At 53.1% G+C, this 20,153-nt stretch overlaps 9 protein-coding genes across 9 annotated transcripts; 6 read left to right on the top strand and 3 right to left on the bottom strand.

The window, feature by feature from the left end:
- Positions 1-798: 798 nt before the first annotated feature.
- Z520_04361 (uncharacterized protein) lies at positions 799-3,583 on the top strand (the record flags this gene model as incomplete). The annotated part of the gene is made up of 3 exons (XM_016774868.1): positions 799-1,125; positions 1,174-1,775; positions 1,825-3,583. 3 exons carry the CDS (start codon positions 799-801, stop codon positions 3,581-3,583), a joined length of 2,688 nt encoding a protein of 895 aa, XP_016633848.1.
- A 1,187-nt stretch (positions 3,584-4,770) lies between these two features.
- Z520_04362 (uncharacterized protein) lies at positions 4,771-6,866 on the top strand (the record flags this gene model as incomplete). Its single annotated transcript, XM_016774869.1, has 9 exons — positions 4,771-4,794; positions 4,851-4,862; positions 4,913-5,053; positions 5,103-5,235; positions 5,286-5,343; positions 5,397-5,550; positions 5,604-5,699; positions 5,750-6,484; positions 6,552-6,866. 9 exons carry the CDS (start codon positions 4,771-4,773, stop codon positions 6,864-6,866), a joined length of 1,668 nt encoding a protein of 555 aa, XP_016633849.1.
- A 1,088-nt stretch (positions 6,867-7,954) lies between these two features.
- Z520_04363 (uncharacterized protein) lies at positions 7,955-9,103 on the top strand (the record flags this gene model as incomplete). Its single annotated transcript, XM_016774870.1, has 1 exon — positions 7,955-9,103. One exon carries the CDS (start codon positions 7,955-7,957, stop codon positions 9,101-9,103), a length of 1,149 nt encoding a protein of 382 aa, XP_016633850.1.
- Positions 9,104-9,539: 436 nt separating this feature from the next.
- Z520_04364 (uncharacterized protein) lies at positions 9,540-10,637 on the bottom strand (the record flags this gene model as incomplete). The annotated part of the gene is made up of 1 exon (XM_016774871.1): positions 9,540-10,637. One exon carries the CDS (start codon positions 10,635-10,637, stop codon positions 9,540-9,542), a length of 1,098 nt encoding a protein of 365 aa, XP_016633851.1.
- Positions 10,638-10,987: 350 nt separating this feature from the next.
- Positions 10,988-11,809, bottom strand: Z520_04365 (uncharacterized protein; the record flags this gene model as incomplete). Its single annotated transcript, XM_016774872.1, has 1 exon — positions 10,988-11,809. One exon carries the CDS (start codon positions 11,807-11,809, stop codon positions 10,988-10,990), a length of 822 nt encoding a protein of 273 aa, XP_016633852.1.
- An 88-nt stretch (positions 11,810-11,897) lies between these two features.
- On the top strand, positions 11,898-12,818 carry Z520_04366 (uncharacterized protein; the record flags this gene model as incomplete). Its single annotated transcript, XM_016774873.1, has 1 exon — positions 11,898-12,818. The coding sequence occupies one exon, from the start codon at positions 11,898-11,900 to the stop codon at positions 12,816-12,818; it is 921 nt and encodes a 306-aa protein (XP_016633853.1).
- Positions 12,819-14,069: 1,251 nt separating this feature from the next.
- On the top strand, positions 14,070-15,729 carry Z520_04367 (uncharacterized protein; the record flags this gene model as incomplete). The annotated part of the gene is made up of 2 exons (XM_016774874.1): positions 14,070-14,700; positions 14,801-15,729. The coding sequence occupies 2 exons, from the start codon at positions 14,070-14,072 to the stop codon at positions 15,727-15,729; spliced, it is 1,560 nt and encodes a 519-aa protein (XP_016633854.1).
- A 918-nt stretch (positions 15,730-16,647) lies between these two features.
- Z520_04368 (uncharacterized protein) lies at positions 16,648-18,480 on the top strand (the record flags this gene model as incomplete). Its single annotated transcript, XM_016774875.1, has 1 exon — positions 16,648-18,480. One exon carries the CDS (start codon positions 16,648-16,650, stop codon positions 18,478-18,480), a length of 1,833 nt encoding a protein of 610 aa, XP_016633855.1.
- Positions 18,481-18,487: 7 nt separating this feature from the next.
- Positions 18,488-19,929, bottom strand: Z520_04369 (uncharacterized protein; the record flags this gene model as incomplete). The annotated part of the gene is made up of 3 exons (XM_016774876.1): positions 18,488-19,470; positions 19,530-19,714; positions 19,787-19,929. The coding sequence occupies 3 exons, from the start codon at positions 19,927-19,929 to the stop codon at positions 18,488-18,490; spliced, it is 1,311 nt and encodes a 436-aa protein (XP_016633856.1).
- Positions 19,930-20,153: the final 224 nt, after the last annotated feature.

Consider the following 20,153-nt stretch of genomic DNA (forward strand, 5'->3'; position numbering starts at 1 on the left):
GGTCTCCAATGGTGCTATGCCTCAGACTTCCTATTGCCCCCCCTCAGTCCAGTCAGATACTCGTATGCGACAATGGACTAGATGGTGCTTATGTCGTCTTGGGGAGCAATTCATCGCGTGACATCCACTCGTCGTCGTTGCAGCACCTGTGGCTTCAGAAGTGTCAGAATGGCCTCGCCAACAGCACGAGCTTCTCCCCGCACCGCCATTGACGCGTTTCTCCTCCATCAGTCTCGCGCTCCTCGAAATCACCATTCCTGGAGGCACATGATTATCAGGCTGCACCGTGTGCATAGAGTTTACACAGAAAACATTATACATCATTTGAAGTTCTACCTTTTCACGGTTTAGTACTCCAGACCTGCAGAGAGCCGAAATTGCATGAACGGTGGGCGATCAAGCATTGGGTGTGGACAATTTGGCGGGCAGGCGGACTAGTGCCCACTCCATAGTTTCAAAGCCCCCTGGCCCACCACTGCTCAAACATGTCGACCTACGACCCTACAACCCTACGAAGTACGAGTGTGGACTGTGCTCTCGCCTTCCTCCTCCCTTCATCGTCCTCGACGACAGCCATTCCTTTCTTCCCTGTTCCGCACTCCCCTCGCACGGTCGCTGGCAGACCTAGCGAGCAGTCTCTCTTTGTGATACCTCTAGCCGTTGCAGCGATCCAAGTCTCAACGATCCAAGGGCTCACTCTTTTGCCCGTGACATCCGAACTCTCTTACCATCCCCGCCTCGTTCACCGCCTCTGCTATACAGTGAGAGCCTTCCCTGCAGTCTCCAGGCTCAGCCAGAATGGCCGAAGTCGAAGTCGTCCCCCCAGTACCTTCTGACGCCATCCCCGAGAGTGGGAGCGATGTCGAACCCGAAAATGTGCCTCTCCCTCGCAGTTCCATGGTATCAGTGCGACTATCAGATATCCCATTCGATCCCGATCTCGACATTATCGGCGAGAAAGACATGTCTCAGGAGGCCTCGCTGCCTCGCAGTGGCCCGCCCTCGACTCGTACCAGTCGATCCTCTTCCCATACTTCCGAGAGCTCGATTTCGTTAAATTCAGTCAATTGGGAGGGTCTTGAAAAGACCGAGGAACAAGAGCACAAGGACGAGGCAACGGATGAGGTGAGCTCGATAGTGTCTGTGGTTATGACTGCGGCTAACGGGAGATAGTCGACAACATTGTTACTGGCGCGGTTGGAAAAGGAGAACGCAGCGTTAGCCACCAATCCCAAGGCTGGCATCACGACGACTTCACGCCCACGCAAAAACACACGGCCTCCTTCAGTACAACAGCTGAAAAGAATGGTCGATGGACCCCAGCGCCAATCTTTGAGGTATTCGCTATTGCCTGCTCCTCCAATGACAGAATTGGAATTTTGGGCAGCATTGGTTCAAGATTATACTCAAACAGCTCAACGACTGCCCACCTTAACATCCAACAAGATCAGGGGAGGTGTTCCGCCACCACTGCGTGGCGTTGTGTGGCCCAGTATCGCTCAAGCTCACGACGGCTTTTTACATTCAGAATATCAGAGACTCTCCAATGAGCCTTCGCCTTATGACGGTTTGATCGGAAAGGACGTGGGCAGGAGCTTTCCCAACGTCGACATGTTTCGAGAGAAGGACGGCGATGGTCAAAGAATGCTCGGCAAAGTCTTGAAAGCCTTCTCGCTTTATGACAGCAAAATCGGATATTGCCAGGGTCTGGGGTTCGTGGTCGGACCACTCCTGATGCACATGAGCGAACCGGAAGCATTTTGCATCCTTGTTAGGTCCGATTACCGCTCCCCTTCGCTGAGGAGAATGCTGACTCAAATGTAGGCTTATGGAAAATTACGACCTTCGTTCATGTTATCTTCCCGACTTGTCAGGGTTACATCTTCGGATATACCAGTTCCAACAACTTCTAATTCGGCACTTACCCGAACTGGCGGCTCATCTCGAGGAGTTAAAGGTTGAACCGCTATATGTGTCACAATGGTTTTTGTCTTTTTTTGCCGTCACCTGCCCACTTCCTATGCTGCTCAGGATTTACGATGTAATACTGTCTGAAGGGGCAACAGAAACGCTGATGAGGGTTGCCTTGTCGCTGATGCAACGGAACCAGAAAAAGCTGCTCGCCTCGACCGAATTCGAGGACGCCATGCAGTTTCTTCTGTCGAGGAGCCTCTGGGACACTTATGCACAACATGCGGACGATCTGGTGTCGGACTTTGTGTCATTGACTGGGTTGGTGAGCCGAGAGTCTCTTGATTCACTGGAGGCAAACTTCAGGCACTCGCAAAACTTAACGGCGGCGCCCTCTTTAAAGAGTGCAGTGTCGTCCTTCTTGGGCCGATTCTGGGCAGGCTCGTCACATACGCCTTCTAGATCTCAGAATCTGAGTCTTATGATTCCAGGAAATAACAAGTCGGTGCGAAAATCATCTTCTGGGCAAAGTTTAACATCGACACTCAACTCGCTCGAGACAACCAACACAGACACTAGTACACTTGCCACAGAGATGTCGGATGAAGCACCGCCGAAAGCGACTGTATCCGCTGCCACCAGCGTCCATTCAGCAATCGTCCCTACTCCTGATTCGAGTAATCGAAATCTCCATCATCAGATCGAAGATCTGCTCACGGAACTTTCCAAAGTCCAACGACAACATGTCGAGCTGGCCCAAGAGCTTCAGAGAGAACGAGAAGAGCGAGAAGAGGATCGGCAAATTGCACGAAAAGTGCTGGAGCAACTACGACAGCAGACCACCAATATAAGAGAATTGGCAGAAATGGACAGCTCGGAAGCCACGGACGAGGATGCGGAGCTTGACATCCTCATGGCTCAAGCTGAATGTCAACTGTGTCGCGACGGCTCCAAGCGGCTGTCCGTTTCGCAGTCCAAACACCAGCTTCGCGATGCGGTTTCGGAGTGGAAGGAGAAGCATGACGCCGAGGTGACAAAGTGTCGAGATCTCATGAGACAGCTCGACGAGCGAGAAGCAGAACACAACACCCTCAAAGATCAGCTGCGAGATGCTCGATCTCGGATTCAAGATGCACATCGTGACAAGCAGCGCTTGGAAAGAACCGTTAGCGAGTTGCGCTCCCGTAATAACTCAGTGCCAGAGTCACCTGCCGACCTCTACACTCCCGTCAATGAATTTCCCGACCTGAAGTTACCTCCTCCAAAATCTGGGTTGCGAGAGTTGAGATTGGGGAGGCCGGAAGCGACCAGGTCAAGCAGCGTTGGTCCGTATTCGAAACGTTCAAGCAGCCTCAACACCCAAGCGGTCCTTGCCACGGAAAACCACGAGCCCATGTCTAATGACGCCCTGCTGCTGGAGCTAGTGAACGCCAAGACAGCTGAGGCAGTCGCACGACAGGAGCTGGAGGAGACCAGAGGGAAGCTAGATGCTTTGCGAAAGATCTTGGGTGGAGCGACATCCTCTCCTACAGCACGAGCTAGCACGACCGAGTCGCCAACAACGCCTGCCGTGGCGTCAAGTCAAGGGCCAAAGGAACCTCCCAAATCTACCCACGCGCCTACGGCGAGCACCGGAGGATTTTTCAGTGGATGGGGGAAGAGAGGGACCTAACGACGAGCAGAACATTTCTCCATTCCTATACGTACTCATTTAATTGATGATCTAGACAGCCATTTGAATCATTATCGATGACCCTCCGGACCTTCTTCCGATTTCCTTGCGGTTATAGAACGATAGGGCTTGGCCCTCATATGCCAGCCCTCTTTCCATTGCCTCGTGAGCAAGAGATTCAGCAATCGTGTCCGCTTCCCAACGAGACTTTCCCACCCTGGAACGGTGCAATAAGGGGACGGAGTAGATTCTCAAAAGATCATTCTCGTCGGAAACAGTTTGCATGAGGCAACCGGCAATGTACCAACCCCACAATTGTCAACGAAAACGGAACTCGTGCTACGGCAACGAACCGGACTTTGGCCGGACTACATACCTATACGCTACCTCTGACCTCTTCGCCCACTTCCGAAGCTGCTCAACCTCGCCGAATTGCTGTTACATTCCTCGCCGAGTCGCTGACACATCTGATACTTGTATTCCTGCCTGCCATACCAGTGACGGAAACGTCCCGCCTTCTGGCGTTGTGACTGACCAACCTTTGACGCTTCTAGGTATAGGTTGATGCCCTCTATCCGACAGGCTGGCATGATCCGGAAGCGTCCATCTTGCGTGGCTGATACAAGCTCTCCCCTAGCATGACGCGGACTTCAAGCCTGCGCTGAATAACGCGGAGGCTGACATGGAGTCCCCAGACTCACCACAAGAGGCAGGTGGAGCCGTCCTTGAGCCATCTACCAATATTCAACGCCATCCACAAGCCGATGAACTGAGCCGAAGGACATGAATAACGTCCTCTATGCATACAGGGTTCTCTCTCCGGTGAGTTGGACCCAGATCCTGGACAATGCGTTGATTTTGTCGCCCGTCTACTCGTGCAGAATGCCAGCAGAATATGTTTTCAACGCTTTCCTTGCATGCCAGATGGCAGCTCCCGAAGAACTTCTGTTTCAAACGCATCTCGCTTATGGACTTTCCGATGCATGATTTACAATGTGATGACGAGGCGTTCTCTGGTCTGGTCGACGTGATGCTCCCACCCTTCGGCACATATAGAGAACGAGACCTACCGTCACAGGGTCAATGTCTGGGACGAACGTTCCAGCCTTGAAGTCTTTCCCAAAAGACCGACATCAATACGCAGGAGACAAGTGTGGTGTGTGCCGACCAAGCGTCTGTCTTTCAAGATGGAGATGAACTATGATGAAAATGTATGTTGTGCATTCTCCATGCTGATTGATCAATTACTCACTTTCATGCCATCTAGACGCTCCACGAGGTAAACAGGAACTGTTTTGGTTCGGAATAGCCTTACTTACCATCGTGCAGTTGGAGAATGAGCTTCATACTCATATCTACCCCGGTACCGAGATCATGAGTGATGTTGGATCTCATCATTTTGTCAAATCTTCCGACCGATCTCACCGAGTTCTGGTGCCTCAGCCATCAGCAGATAAGCATGATCCTCTGGTCAGCAACCACCAGGCCAACTCAGGCGATCACTCTAACAGTTGTATAGAATTGGAACCGCTTCTGGAAATTCTCAAGTGTCTCAATGGTGATCGTCGCCACGTTCGCACAAGGATTTGGTCCTCTGGCTCTTGCGCCTATGTTTCCCAATCTGATCGAAGCGTTCAACACAGACCTTGCAGGTATGGATGGGATGCCCCTCGTTGCTGCTTCTATCTCACCCACATTGCAGGGGCCGTTCAATTCACTGGTGTTTGCATTCTGGTCTTGGGCTTCAGCAACTTTCTCTGGTATATCAACGCCATCTGCCACTCAATTTTGTTGCTGTTGCTGATTTTCACAGGGTTCCCATCCAGACCTCTTTCGGTCGCCGACCTGTCCTTATCTTCTCAACCTTGATCTGCCTGGTCTCAAACATCTGGAGAGCCGTAGCCAAGGACTATCGGAGCTTTATGGGTGCTTGTGTTCTGAATGGAATTGGTGCTGGGCCTGCAGAGGTACGAAAGAAGCATCAGTTGTTAAGAAGATATCATGCCTGACACAGAAACAGACTTGTGCACCTACAATCATTGCTGATGTACTATTTCTGCACGAACGAGGCGCATACAACACTCTTTATTTCACCGTCTATTTCGGCAGCTTGATGGTCAGCAAAGCCTTCCTCGATGCAAAGACTCTTGCTTATGTGTTTCCCAGGTTGGACCGATTATCTCAGGCTCCATGGCAGAATATAGCAACTGGAGAAACTTCTGGTGGCTTAATGTGGGCCTACACTCAGCTGTTCTCATCGGTCTATTTTTCCTGTTTCCGGAAACCAAATGGCATCGCCAGCATCCGAAAGAAATGATCACCGAGCAGCCGAAGCAAGTCAATTTTGAGGAGAAGGTGACCTCCGATGGGGTTGAGGATCCCAAGAAGCATTTCGAGTCCGTGGAGCCCACCGTGGTTGACCTGACAGTCGCTGCAACGGCTGAACACGATCCGTACTTGCACAGCGGCACACCATCCAAGAAACAGTTTATGCTGTGGCAGAGCAACGCGCATCCGTTCCAGGCCATTCTCATGGATCTTTGGGTGCCCTGGAAACTTCACCTTTACCCTATCATTGAGTTCTCGGCGTTTGTTGTGTCTTGGTCGGCGTCGTCATTCTTGACGATCAACCTGACGCAGTCACAAAACTTTGCGGCGCCGCCTTACAACTTCCCACCACAGAGCGTTGGCTACACAAATTTCGCCGTCCTTGCCGGGGCATTGATCGGCCTGCTGACCAACGGCCCTCTGAGCGACTGGATTGCAGCCCGGGCGACCAGGAAAAACAAAGGTGTTCGAGAGCCCGAGATGAGATTGCCGGCCATGATACCTTATGTGATCATCATGCTCATCAACAACTTTGTCGTGGCGTTTGGGTATGAGTATAAGTGGGATTGGCGAGTAAGTGGTGTCCTGTCTCGACTGTCGTCGACCTTGGTCATTAGCACAGCTAATGAATGCTCTGCAGATTATCGTTCTCATCGGCTATACTTGTGCTGGCATCCAAGTCGCTGCCATCCCGGCCATCGCCTCGACCTACAGCGTCGACTCGTACAAGCCGGTCGCAGGGTCCATCTTCGTCGCCATTACGGTCAACAAAAACGTCTGGGGGTACGGTTTCAGCAAGTTCATCACCCCGTGGATCATCGCCGATGGATATCTTCCACCCATACTGTTGAACATGTGTCTGATCTTCTTGTGGTGCTCATTCGGGATTTTGTTCTACCTCTATGGGAAGACCTTCAGGAAGTGGACCAGCAACAGCTCGGTTCACAACATGTGAGCTTACAGAGCTCGGTGCCTGGAAGGGCTACCGCTGCACAGATACAGGTTGGTCAAACCCTTCCATATAAAGAGTGGCTACTTGGTAAGTCGGAGACGTGGGAGGAGTGATATAGATTGTATAGATCACGGCGGTCACCAAGACCGTAATTTCGGCCACCCTCGTTGTTTTCTTTTTTTTCATTTCGGTTTCGGCGACCCCTAACGCGACAAATATTCACTTACAACAAACCCTCTCGGGCAGACACCACGAACAAACACACACACAAATGAGAAGAGAGAAAAAAAATGAAAAAAGAAAGAAAGGGAGAGGAACACATGTCTCTCCCGTCCTTTCTGAATTGAACCCTTGACCACCCACACCCATCCACACACATTGTATGAGGTTGCAAAAAACTCAGACTTGTGAGAAAACTCCCTTCCGGTGGTTTTTTTGTTTCTTTTCACATTCTCTGGTTGGATGGGCGGATGCTCCCACCTATAGCTTTCGATGTATCCTCCCTTTGATCTGTCCTCCTTCTTTACCAGAGCTCCTGCGCATTTTTGAAGAACCACTGTGAGCCTACCCGAAGTCACCATCTCAGCCCGAATTAGGGAGATACCGAAGGTAGAGCTCCTACGCCTGCGATGGTCCTTGGATATTCACTTCTGGCTGCGAGTTAGGGAAATGATGCAGAATGGATCATCGAGGAGGTCGAAAGACTGCGGACAAGCCTTACTCCTTCATGCACCATTTTACCAGTTGGAATGTTGACAGAAAATTGTCCTTTACAATATTTATGGATATGACTTGTGCTTTTTTCACATTGGGCCCGCTTGGGTGTGGCAGAAAGGAGGGCCGGTTCTGGTCTCAGAGCATAGCAGATGTCGAGAGCAACTGCCGCCACTGCCCAACTCGTTCCTGACACTGGACAGGGCGGTCGACGGGACCCAACATGCTCAGATTGAAGCGTCGTCGTCTTCACTTTGCGCCATTCGAAGGCGCGAGAACAAAATGTCACATCCAGTTCAATTCCATCATTGCACCATCCCATCGACTCCTACCAAAATCCTACATACACTACGCCACAGCTATTCGTGCTTTGAGCCATGGAGTATCCGTTACGAGAGCAGACGTTGACCACCGAGAATGAAGCTCCTCCTTGCCCAAGCCCTTCACTACCTCCTCTGGAAAAAGCCATGCTGCGGGACGACAACTCCTGGCTCAAGACCTTCTCAGACCTGAGATATGGCATCTTCCCGGCGAAGAAGCCCGAGGAGGTCATGGCCTACCAGGGGCTTGCCGAGTACGGCCTGGAAGTTGACCCAGAGATGGCGAGACGCTATCATCTTTGTCTGGAGGACCAAAAAGTGCAGTACATCCGGCAGAAGCTAGAGGAGAAGCAGGCCGAAATCTTGAGGCAAAGACGAGAGGCAGAACAAGAAGCCGCCTGGCAACATTCAAGACAAAGAGAAATTCTCGCTCAACAGCAATTTGCTTGGTACAGCAAGCAGAACCCGCGATATGCGCAATCCGCCCGACATGAAGATTTCTTCCGTGAAACTGCTGCGTTCGCTGTTGCAGGAGGAGAATCCGACGACACAGAGTCTGAGCAGGCGATGCAGTTGGATGACAGCATAATGAGCTCACCGACTTACCGATATGCGGCTCAGAACGATGCTGTCCAAGATTCCAGTTTTACTATCCCATACTTTGCCAGGACTGTCGACAGCACCGCAGAAGCCGAAGAGTATCTCTCCGTTGAGGCTAGGACCCGAAAGCGCAGAAATTTGTATAACCCTTCTCAGCCGCCGCACCGCATGATGAATTGGGCAGAGCGGGATTATTCAGGGCTACTTCAAACGCCTCCTCCTGGATTCACTCCTACCGCATCTATCGGTGAAGCCGATCTCCACCGGGACATGGTCCATGACACGCAACTCGCAAAACAGCTTGAACCACACCGCATTGTCCAGGACGAACCGACACCCCCTTACCATCCAGACGACGAGATGTTGTTGCAAGACTCAGGCGAACAGGTGGCACAGCGTGTAAAATCACCAACATTGTCCGATTTGATTGGAAGCGAGACCCCTTCTGAAGAAGACGACGCTAGCGCTGACGGAGACTCGGATTTTGATCCAAGGAGCAGGTCTTCGCAGCCTCCAACACACCGCGACGTGAAGGGATTCGGCGGGAGGAAACGAAGGGCGAGTGGAAGGTCGACCGGAAGAGCGAGTCGGAGGGCAAGGCGCTAGGAGGCAGCTGGCACGGCTCCGTTTGTGGATGCAGAGTTGGACTGTTGACAAGAGTCGAGAGAAAATGTTCTGAAGCACAAGGCTGGAGGTTGAAAAGTGATTGAGGGATCATGCGTGCCACAACATGGATAAGCAACGTGACTGAGTCGAACAACAAACGCACTGGTGCTGAATGCTTGGAGAAGATGCGGTCATGACTCCGTCACAAGTACTATTGGATGATCAGAGCTGCGAGTATGAGCTGGACAGGAGCATTAGGTGAGGAAGCACGTGAGGAATTATGCAGAACTTGCACTGAGTATGTAAAGCAGAGTCTACCACGAAGCGATGATAGCAACCACAATGATAAACCTGTATAATGAAATATGCTCTTCGTCGGAAGTTTTAGAGCAGATGAGTTAACAGAACGATACACAACGACTTCTCCATCAGGAGTTTAATCTTCATCTTCCTCGTCGCTATCGGGAAAGTCCAGGTCCAAATTAAGTTTCCTCTTCGGCTGCGGTGGCTTGGGAGGTCTGGGGACCTGCTGCGCTTGACTCGTACTCGTCGAAGGCTGGCCTGCTGCACTTGCGGTGGCAGTGACAGTGGCAGTGTCTTGACCTCTCTCCCCCTCGAACGTCGAGAATCTCTTCAACTCTGCAGGAGAGAAAGCGGTGTCTTCTGCCATTTCCTCGCCCAACGTGCCGGTACCCGTATCCTCAGCAATGTCCTCCGTCTCCCTGACCAGCCTCTCCACTTCTCTGTCCAACGCCTCCTGCACAGCCTTATTGTTGGCCTCGTTTTCTCCTCCTGCACCTGCCGATTGCTGTCGCTGTCGCTCCATGAAGAGCTGGAGTTGTCCCAGCGCGCCGACGCGCAAGATGCCAGCATCGGGGAAGGACATGCCCATTTGTGCGCGCTGGAGGGCGATCGTGTTGTCTATGCGCAGAAGTTCCGCGGTTGTTTCGGCTGTATGGGTCTCATCTCTGGCCTCCACCGCCGCCGCTTCTTCAGCTGCGCCATCACCTGTAGCCAGTGGGGGTTCGACGCCATTTAAGACTGCAGGTGGTGCTGGTGGTGATGTTTGGTCCTTGCTTTTTGCAGCGATCTTCCTCCGTAGAGATTCGGCTTCTGCCTCCCGCGCCGCAATGGTATTGTGTTTGCCTATCCTAGCCGCGAAGGGCAGGAGGGTGTGGTAGTCGACTTTCGCAACTTCCCCATCTCCTCCTCCTTCTTCCTCGTCAGAATCCGCATCGAGGATCGACGGGTTAATGTGGCTGATCTCCTGTCTGAAGGACACGCATTTTCGAATCGTGTCCTTTAATAGCTCTTGTAACCTCGCGGCCTCGGCACGGAGGTGCAGGATGCGGGCGTAGTTCTGCTGATGGCGTTGTAGCAGGGAAAGCGCGGAGGCGAGGTCGTCGTCGTCGGAGATGAGGTCTCGGGCGAGTTGCGGGGCGTTGGCGAAGGTGTTGGTCTGGGTGAAGGAGGTGATGAGGGCGGAGAGGTGAGTCTCGATCGAATTCAAGGGTTTCAGAACGAGGGAGTCCATGATTCGGTGTCGATCGGGTCGGCACAAGCAGTGATGGTAACGATGAGGCGCAGGTTTGGAGACATCTATCTCGTAGACGCGTCGGAGAAGACTCATCTAAGGTACAGTTTCCCGGTACCTAGCCTCGCTACCTAGCTCGCTAGGTAGGTAGTCGCGGCCCGCCCAGGCCGGTGCCACTTTTAAATCTTAACTCTCGCCAAGACAAGGCTGTCATATGCAAAAGGAGGGGCAGGTATGAGGTACATACCTAGGTAGCATTAGATGTGAAATGGGACAGAGGTAGTTTCGTGATTACACGGCCACACCGTTGTTCGGGCTCTTCAAGCCATGCCCGCGGCAGAGAAGGTCCATCATTCATCGTTCTTATCGTCATCTTCGTCGCCCTCATCATCGCTCTCTTCAATGCCGCCAAAGAACTCAATCTCGGCCTCATACGCGTCCTGAGTTTCGGGGTCCCAGACCATGAACGTCTCGCCGCCACGGAAACTCGATTCCGGCTCCCTAGTCATCCTGCCTAGCCAGCGGTACACGCACTTGAAGCCTGTAAAAAACACTACACGCTTGTCACTGAGCCAGTCGGTCCACGAGCTTCCAGAGTGGCCCGTGACCCAACTCCCTCCAGCATTGGCCTTGGCGATGCCCTCAGCACCGACCTTACAGCCAACTCTCACCACGTTTTCTGAGTCCTGCCAAACGTTGAGGTGGATGCTCTCGGACGAGTATGTCCACGTCGAGCAGACTATACCGTGCTCCTTTAGCTCGGGGACTTTGGAAAGGGCAAGTTTGTTGTCTCGAATCCATCGCTCAAACGGCTTCTGAACGTCGTACCCTTCGACGATCACATCGCCGTCGCAGATGAGGACGGCCCCAAAGCCTGTGTTTGTACTGTATTCTGTCATCAAGCTGGCAGAGGCTGGCAAGCCGAAACTTGTCCCGTCGACGCCAGCACCAAGGTTGATGCTCCTCTCTTCGACATCACTACTGGACAGTGGGTCCCAGCGTCGCGTCTCTGGCTCTTTGACTTTCGGGGCGACGGATGGCTTGCCATTGAGGGCTGCGATTGCGGCCGCGTTCCGACGAGAGGGTAACGACTCTTCTCTGGCAAGGTGCAACCTCCTGACGCTAGTTTCACGGCTCCCAGCACTGGAGTCATGGCATCCCACGGCTGTCATCTATGCATTGCTTCCACTTGCGGCCGACGGTGAGCTGTGGACGTATGAGGAGGACGACAGTCCGCTAGTGGTATTTCAGCAATTCGTCATGCATTGCACACATACCTCGAAATGTCTTGATATTGTCTGCCGGCCTTGGGCGCCTAGGACCAACACTGGTACAGGTCACGGATCCCAGTACGGCACGTGGCGCAAGTCTGACAAACTGCCATCCTGGATTCGCCAGGTGAACCATCTCCCTTTTGGAACGGACAGTACGACGGGACGCCGCAATGGGGACTTGTTCATCGGGCATCCCAACCAGCCATACTATGCTACGGCGCTGGGGTCAGCCGCAATGCCCATTTTTGGATACGTGACGGAGAGCGGGAAACGCGAGTTCAACGGCTCCATGACAGTCAGCGGGTTTGTAGTGGGCGTGATCAACAAAATCAGCAGCCGCTCGCAAGGTGGTACTCTACCGGCCGACTGGATCAAGTTGTTCAAGTGTCAGCAGGACGACGACGGCTACGACGAAAATGACGAGATGAACGACGATGACGACAACGAAAGCGATAAGACGGACTCTGTTCCCAACCACCTATGGCGCACTCTGGTAGCCGACCGTGGACCAGGAGGGACATCGGCCCCTCTGTGGTATCACCAAGCTTGTCGGTACTGGCTCGGCGAGTACTCCGACGTCGATATTACTACAGATATGATCCGCGACAAGAAGCTCCCGTCTATGGCGCTCGAGTTCATCCAGCGCGTCCGCAGCGTGATCTGGAACCGGACTCTCTTCACCATCACCGACTCTGAAAATCGGCAGCTGTTTGGTCTCGGCCCGCCGAACGCCAAGGAGGTGCATAGTATCTGTGTGTTGCACGCCTGCAGCGTCCCGGTGGTCTTGCGCCAGGTTGGAGGTCATTGGAGACTCGTAGGCGAGTGTTTTGTCTATGGCATGATGGACGGCGAAGCAATGCAGGTGAAGAAATATGTTGAAAGGACTCAGGAATTCGTACTTCGCTGAGTTTTACCTGGCACCCACCTGCGGGCCGAGATGGACCTAGATATCAGCACCTTGTCTTCAACAATCGACCCACGGCATTTTTCCTATATACGGAACTTTCTCTTTTGTACGCGACAGGGAAGTTGAGGATGCACGGTGGGTGTGAAGGTGAGCACAAAGGCGGCATCACTCTTGTCCCAAACGGGGTGAGATTTGGGGTAATTAATTATCTGCGTGAGTTTCCGTCAATGTCCCGTCACCATGGACCTGGGACTCCAAGACGAAAGCTTGTGGCCACCTCTGGCTCAATCACATCCTCCCACGACTTCTTGTCTCACGGTGCTATTAGGGATGCACATGTTACTCGGTACACCACCATCCAAGAGTCCCAGGCCCCGATCGATCCCATGAGCTGTGCCCCGCATCTCCCAGCTCTCTCGAGCTCTCCAATATGATTCCCCAAAACTACCGGCCCCAACAGCGCTCAACCTGCATGAATGCAGCGCAGTATGTAGTCTCTGCACAAATGAGCAGCTTGTCGAATCACCTTTCACACGTTCATATCAATTTATCAAATCGAAGATTGGGGGAACCACTTTCTCTCATTCGACATCTTCCGGGCTTCCAGAGGAAACAATCGATGCTCCAAACTTCTAGCCAACACGGGCTAATTCTCCGCGCTCATCCCTGTCTTTGCATTCGTCTAAAACTCAATTCCGTGGTTGACGCTAGGGTACACTCACAACGACGCGCCAGGGATGTGCCACGTATCTTTTGCAGCTATCGCACCCTCTGCAGGTGGTCCCGATCACCCAGTATCTGAGCACCTGTACCCGAGTACCCAGAAATCCTCCAGCAACGAGCCAACCCGCGTTCTATGTCTCCTCTTGTGGGATGCATCCTCGAGAGAAGCCCGCATGCATGGGAGAAAGACCTTATGGAAGGGTGACGATAGGTAGGTACCTAGGGGCTGTTTCTTCGCGGTACATAATCCAACCAAACTCGGTTATGTCGGACTTTCAAGGTACAGTATCTACCATGCTTGTACCTGGTGGTGGTTGTTCAGTGGCCTAGGTATTCGTTCTCCTCCATCTTTGTGTAACCCGACCCTCTCCACGCAGGTACATACCTAGGGTAATTGGGGGTTTTGTTCAGACGCCCTATTCGTTCTCTCCCTCATCTTCTGTGTAACCCTCCCTCAGACCCTCCCACCCAGTCACTTTCTGCTTGTATCCCACCCAATACCTACGTATATACGACCCAAAAAAAAAGATGCTATTATCACCTCTCCTCCAGCTATCAAAGGACAAGATTGTCCTGGGAATCGAACTCCTCATCCCCACGCTCATCGCCTACATCCTCTTCTGCGCCATCTACAACCGCTACTTCCACCCGCTGCGCGACGTCCCCGGCCCGTTCTGGGCCTCGATCACCAGCCTGTGGTACTTCCGCGCCGTGCGCAACGGCCGCGGGCGGGACTACCAGCTGCCCATCCACAAGAAGTACGGCTACGTGGTCCGGCTGGCGCCCAACCAGGTGTCAATCGCCGACGCCACGGCCATCGAGACCATCTACGGGCCCAAATACGACTTCACAAAGGGGGATTTTTACAACAACTTCCTCACCCACATTTCCAAGCGCAAGGACACGTTTGCCGAGCGCGATGAGGCCGCGCATACCTGGCGCCGACGCACCGTGGCGCATCTGTACACGCAGGCTGCTGTGCTGGAGTACGAGCCCTGTGTTGACAGGGTCATTGCTCTGTTCCACAAGCAGATGGATCGCTTTGCCGAGACCGGAGAGGTCTTTGATGTCTCTGTTTGGCTCCGCAAGTACACGTTTGACATTATTGGCGAGATCTTTTACGGGCGCGAAGGTGGGTTTGGATTTATCAGAGATAACAGTAAGTTCCATGCCCGTGTTGGTGACCAGTTTTCATTTCCGAGAAAGGCAACTTGCTTCCAGAGCTTGAATGATCAGAACAGTATTAACAGAAACTACAGTCGACTACAACAACTGGTGCCATTTGATGGACGTGATGCCCAACCCCGCGGCGGCATTGAACAATCTCCCCTGGGGGTTCCGGAATCTGTATTTTCTGTCCCAGATGATCTATCCAGCGACGCGCGCGGGAGCCAAGGGGTTCTTCACCGTGATTGACCAATCGCACGCGGCCGTGAAGCAGCGGCTGGACGACATGGCGGCGGGAAACCCGTACAACCGCAACGACGTGCTCAGCAAGCTCATCGACATCGCCAACGACCCCAAGAACGACTTTGGCATCCTCGACGTCACCACCGAGATCTGGGCCATGATCTGGGCGGGCTCCGACACCACGTACATCGCGTTGACCTCCATCTTCTACCACCTGCACAAGAACCCGGCCACGCTGGCCAAACTGCGCGCCGAGGTCGAAGAGGCCTTTGCCAACGGCACGCTCAAGTATCCCGTGCGCTACAACGACGCCATCAAACTGCCCTACCTCCACGCCGTCGTGCGCGAGGCTATGCGCATGCACGGCTCGCTGGGCACGGGCCTGCCGCGGGTCGTGCCGTACCCGGGCGTGGAGATCTGCGGGCGGTTTTTCCCCGGAGGCACGACGGTCATGATGAACGCCAACGCCGTGCACTTTGACCCGCAAGTCTTTGGCAGCGACGCCGAGCAGTTCATCCCCGAGCGCTGGTTCCGCGACGGCGACAAGGCCGCCGCCAACATGGAGCGTCACATGATGCATTTCGGCTACGGCAAACGAATCTGCATCGGCAAGCACATCACCACCACCGAAATGTACAAGCTGCTGCCCATCGTCCTAAGGGACTTTGACTTTGAGCTCCAGATGCCCGGCAAGGAGTGGACCGTCTGGCAGGGCTGGTTCCACCAGCAGAAGGACGTCATGGTCACGGTCCGGAGGAGGCACAGAGATCAGGTGTGAGCCCGTTACTTACCTAGGTAAGCAGGCTCGTTCAGGGCACAAGCGGCTGTTGGTCGGATCAAGGGTTGCTCGGAGTGAACGATGGGAGAGAAAAGCTCCGAGTGGGTATTCATCAATGAAATGTCCATCACCCCTTGGCTCCATCCGTCAGTGCTTCTCTTCTCCCTTTCAGGCCATATCCGAGGCCAGATTCTCAGCCTTGGCCCGAAACAAAAACTGCGCTGTAGGGCGCGTGGCCCTTCAAGCGAACGCCAGAGCCTGAGATGTTGCAACAGCGCCGATCAAGATCCAAAAGTGCCTCTACCTGTCTGTAAGAGACGACGGAAAATGTCGAAATCGAATGTTCTCGCCACGCTGCGCTGTTGCCGATCAGCGGTTTCGCATTGTGTTTTCCTGTGGCCCACTCACACCATTCCTCCTCGTATTGCCGCTTATGCATCGCATCCTAGATTCTCTCCGCCAATGGGGGACGTTCCTCCAGACCGGATGCCTTTTCGGGGCTGTGCCAGGCGGATTTCGAGGTACCGCAGTATACACATCTGTGACTTGCAGCAAAGACATCTGTGACTTTTGGTCCTGCTCGGTGCCTGAAACTGGTGCTTCAGCCTGATTATATAGCCATGCGCACCCTCTCCAGCCCACCGCCTTCCATCCACAACTTCCTGTTTTTTTGGTTTTCACTTCTTGAGATATTCCCGTAACTTGCGTTCTTCAGCGCAGCGCCGACTGTTCGAGTTGCAAAGGATGTGTTGCTGATGGACAGAATTCAAAACGGGATACTAATTCCCGTTTTGCGCAGCTTAGAGCTGGAAAGCGACCTTTGTCGCTCTGCACGGAGCCTTGCCGATCTTGTTGGCACTGTCTATGGTTGTGACAATCCCAATCTGCTTCCGGCTATCAACCTCGAATTGACCCAAAATGTATTCGTACCGTGCTGGAGGTGCACGGCAGGTTCCTCGCACTATGCCTGTGCCATATGTGGAACCTCGCGCCGATCCTGTTGCTGATGCAGAGCCTCGCAGCAAGCCCCTCGTCGACCCCCGCCGCTCCCATCCGACGGTGCCGACTTATCAGGAATTTTCAGGATATCAAAGAGCAAGCGGGGAACTAGCAGGTTACACGCTTGTACCTGGCGACACTTGGAGTTCGCCGTGGTCGTCTTCCAACAATAGTATGTCACCATCACCGACTCAGAGTCAAACTCCTGGAGTTCGCAGGGAGAATTCCACTGCGAGTGAGTTCCCGCCGAGCGTGTCGGAAAACGAAACTGTTGTTCAACCTCCTCGTAATCCCGAACAGAGCATTTCCTCGCAATATCGCTCATTCAACGCCGTATCTGGTCGAAAACCAACTATAAAATCGAGTTCCATCCTTCTCGGCCAGAACACTCGCAGTCGGGAAATTCAAGCTCGTACGAGCCACAGCATCATCGACGACGAAGATTGGCAACAGATAGAAACCGGAGACCGCACCAGTTCGGCTTCGGATGGGGTTTTCCGCTGCACGACGAGCCCATGGCGGATGAGAGAGCCTCGGGTCACAGCATCATTGTCGTTTGACTCCGACCCGTCCAATTGCGGCTTCAGTGACACCGCCAATCCACCACTTGCATATCGAGATCGTGATTCCTGCATTGGGCCTCCCGAGACTTATCGAGCCATAGGAAACCAAAGCCCAGTGGATGACGGAGAATTCTTCGCTACCGCTTCGCCAATGTCCAGAGAGATGGACACGGCGTCCTCTGGAGAAGAATCATTTGTTTTCAACTCTCAGTCTCCGCCATCATTCGACGGAGGAAGTCAGCAAGAATTTGAAAACCTAGTTTCAGAGATTGCGCAAGAATTGGTGCGAGAATTCTTGTCTGCCAGCGGAGGTACGCATGTACGCACCCCCCAAAGCTCGCAAGAATCGCCCACGAGCTCAAGCAATGGAACTCGACCTTCCACTGGATCTTCTGCATCGACTACAGAGATGACAAATGTGGTAGAATCGTCTCGAAAGAACAAACGCCGCGCACACGACGGCAACGAAAAGCCAAGAAGACCACAGAAGCCACGTACCGAGAGTCCCATCCCGGATGATCTTGACTCAGAATGTCTTCTTGCCTGCCCTTACACGAAATTTGATCCAGACAGATATTCAGAAATGAACCAGAATCTGCATGAGAAGGCGTATCGTCGATGCCGAAGTGTATGTCTCACAAATATCCCGCGGCTGAAGCAGCATCTTTACCGGATACATCGGCGACCTGAATATTTCTGTTCGTCCTGCTATGCCGATTTTAAGTCGGAAAGCGAGTGTGAGCTTCATGCTCGGGCAAGGCCAGCCTGCCTTTTGAAGGAGTGTCCCTTTCAGGAGAAGATGACCCACGAACAGTATAAGGCAGTCAAGCGCCGGAAGATGAGAAGAGACGCCACGTCAGTGTGGTACGGAATCTTCGACATACTCTTCCCAAATGCGCCGCGTCCAGGCACTCCCTTTCTGGATGATGCAACATCCCCAGCCGCAATGAATCGTCTCCAAAATTACAACACCTATCTCGAAACTCATCTACCCCAAAGGCTCTCTGAAAGAATGGGTGGCCCTCTTTTCGATGGAGATCCTATGATGTTTCAGTGGCTCATAAATATGGCTCTTGAGGAGACCTTGCCGACGGCCCTGCGGGAGATGCACCATACATATACGCTGACATCTTTGGAGGGAACGAATGATGACCAAGTTGGCCGAATGGGGCATCAACCTGGAAACTGAAGGCCATTCATGGTTTCCGGAAATAGTTTGCGAGTGTGTTTTTCTGTGGACTCTTTTCAATGGTCTTTACTTTCTTTGCCTTCGGCTCATCCGCATTGTCATTATTCTTCTCTGGTTTTTCGCCAATTCTGAGTAAGGTCATCAGCTCCTCGAAGGCTTCGGCAGGCACGATCCCTCCGCTTGCCTCTTTATGACCTCTGGCAAAGCTCTCTCCGAGCCTGTCTCTCAGGCCGTCGGTGGAGAGGTCCGCAGCAGCTTTCAAGCTGTCAATGATATTCACAGGTGGATCCCTCGACCTTGCGCATCGGGCGATGCGACAAGAGAAGTTGACCATCCCAGGGAGATAGCCTGAGTTGGCGCAGAGAACTATTTCCAAAGCTTTTGAGTTCAGAAAACCGGCCCACCGAGTGGCGATGACCGGATGGACCTGCGCTGGGGTGTTGATCCTCAGGACAGCAATTCGTCCATCCAGGCTGAATTTTGGAGGAGTATGCGTGTTCAACTCGACTTCTTCGTTTATTTCTGCACGGGCACTCTGGAGGCGGCCATTTCTTAACAGGTCTTTGGGGTCCTTTGATGCGAGGAGAGCGGTCCAGGCACTGATAACGTCATATTTAGCGGTTCGCCTGGGTGCGTTGACGAGTGAGGTTGCATCATTGATGGATTTCTTGGTGAATACCTTGAATGTTTCTTTCATGTCTGGAAATGGAGGGGACCACTTCAAGGTGTTTCCCAGATCACCATGAGTGCCAATACAAGCAAGGTACGCACAGGAGGCGGCGATATCCGGAGCAAGAGTCTTACAGATCTCGTAAGTGAGGAGAGACGATGTTGAGACCGGTGGGTAATGACAGGCGGAGACCACCTGAGCACCTTCTGGAAAGTGGTCACTCAAATGGTGGTCGATGATTAAAGATTTCGTGGACTGCAGATCAACCACGGGCGGTGCTGCTATAGACCCCTGGTCGAGGACGACAACATACGCTGGATCTTGAAGAATCATGTTAGACAATGCAGTTAATCAACGAAATGTCCCAGAGTCTAGCTACCTTTGGCGGCCATGGCTTCACGCTCTGACTGAGTGTGGATGGTTGAACCCTTCTGAATCAGATGAACATCGATCAAGGATGGATCGAGGCCGAGACTCGTCAGCGTCCGATGGAGAATGACGCCTGATGACAGGCCGTCCGCATCTTTATCCGGTACAATAAGAGCTTTCTTCCCACTTGCTGCGCTGCTCTAGTTAGCATTGCCGTTGACGAGTTCGAGGTTCGAACGACGAGTAAATGGGGAAAGTCAGTCACACCATTCCTTTATGAAGGCTCTCGCCTCCTCCATGGCAGCCGCTGGGGCTGGCCAGATTGGGTTCCCGGCATCATCACGCCGTGGCTCAACATCGCAATAATCTGGAAGTTTGGGACGAGGTTTGGCAGTGGCGGTTCGTTTCATTCCTCGCCAACCTTCGAACGGTAACGGCCAGGGGCGGTTATGAAGGAGGGAGTTTGAGCGTATTGGGCCCAAGGCAGATGTCTGACACGAGGCGCGAATCAGCCCGAGACTCGAGATCTGGCGAGGGATTGTGCTCAATAATAGCATTCAGCGTCAGTTGGGACGAGAAGGGGATGGCAAGAATGAGATCAGAACCTGGAAGACACGCGACCTGGCGACTCATG

Source organism: Fonsecaea multimorphosa, assembly GCF_000836435.1.
Source record: "Fonsecaea multimorphosa CBS 102226 unplaced genomic scaffold supercont1.7, whole genome shotgun sequence".
NCBI lineage: Eukaryota > Fungi > Ascomycota > Eurotiomycetes > Chaetothyriales > Herpotrichiellaceae > Fonsecaea > Fonsecaea multimorphosa.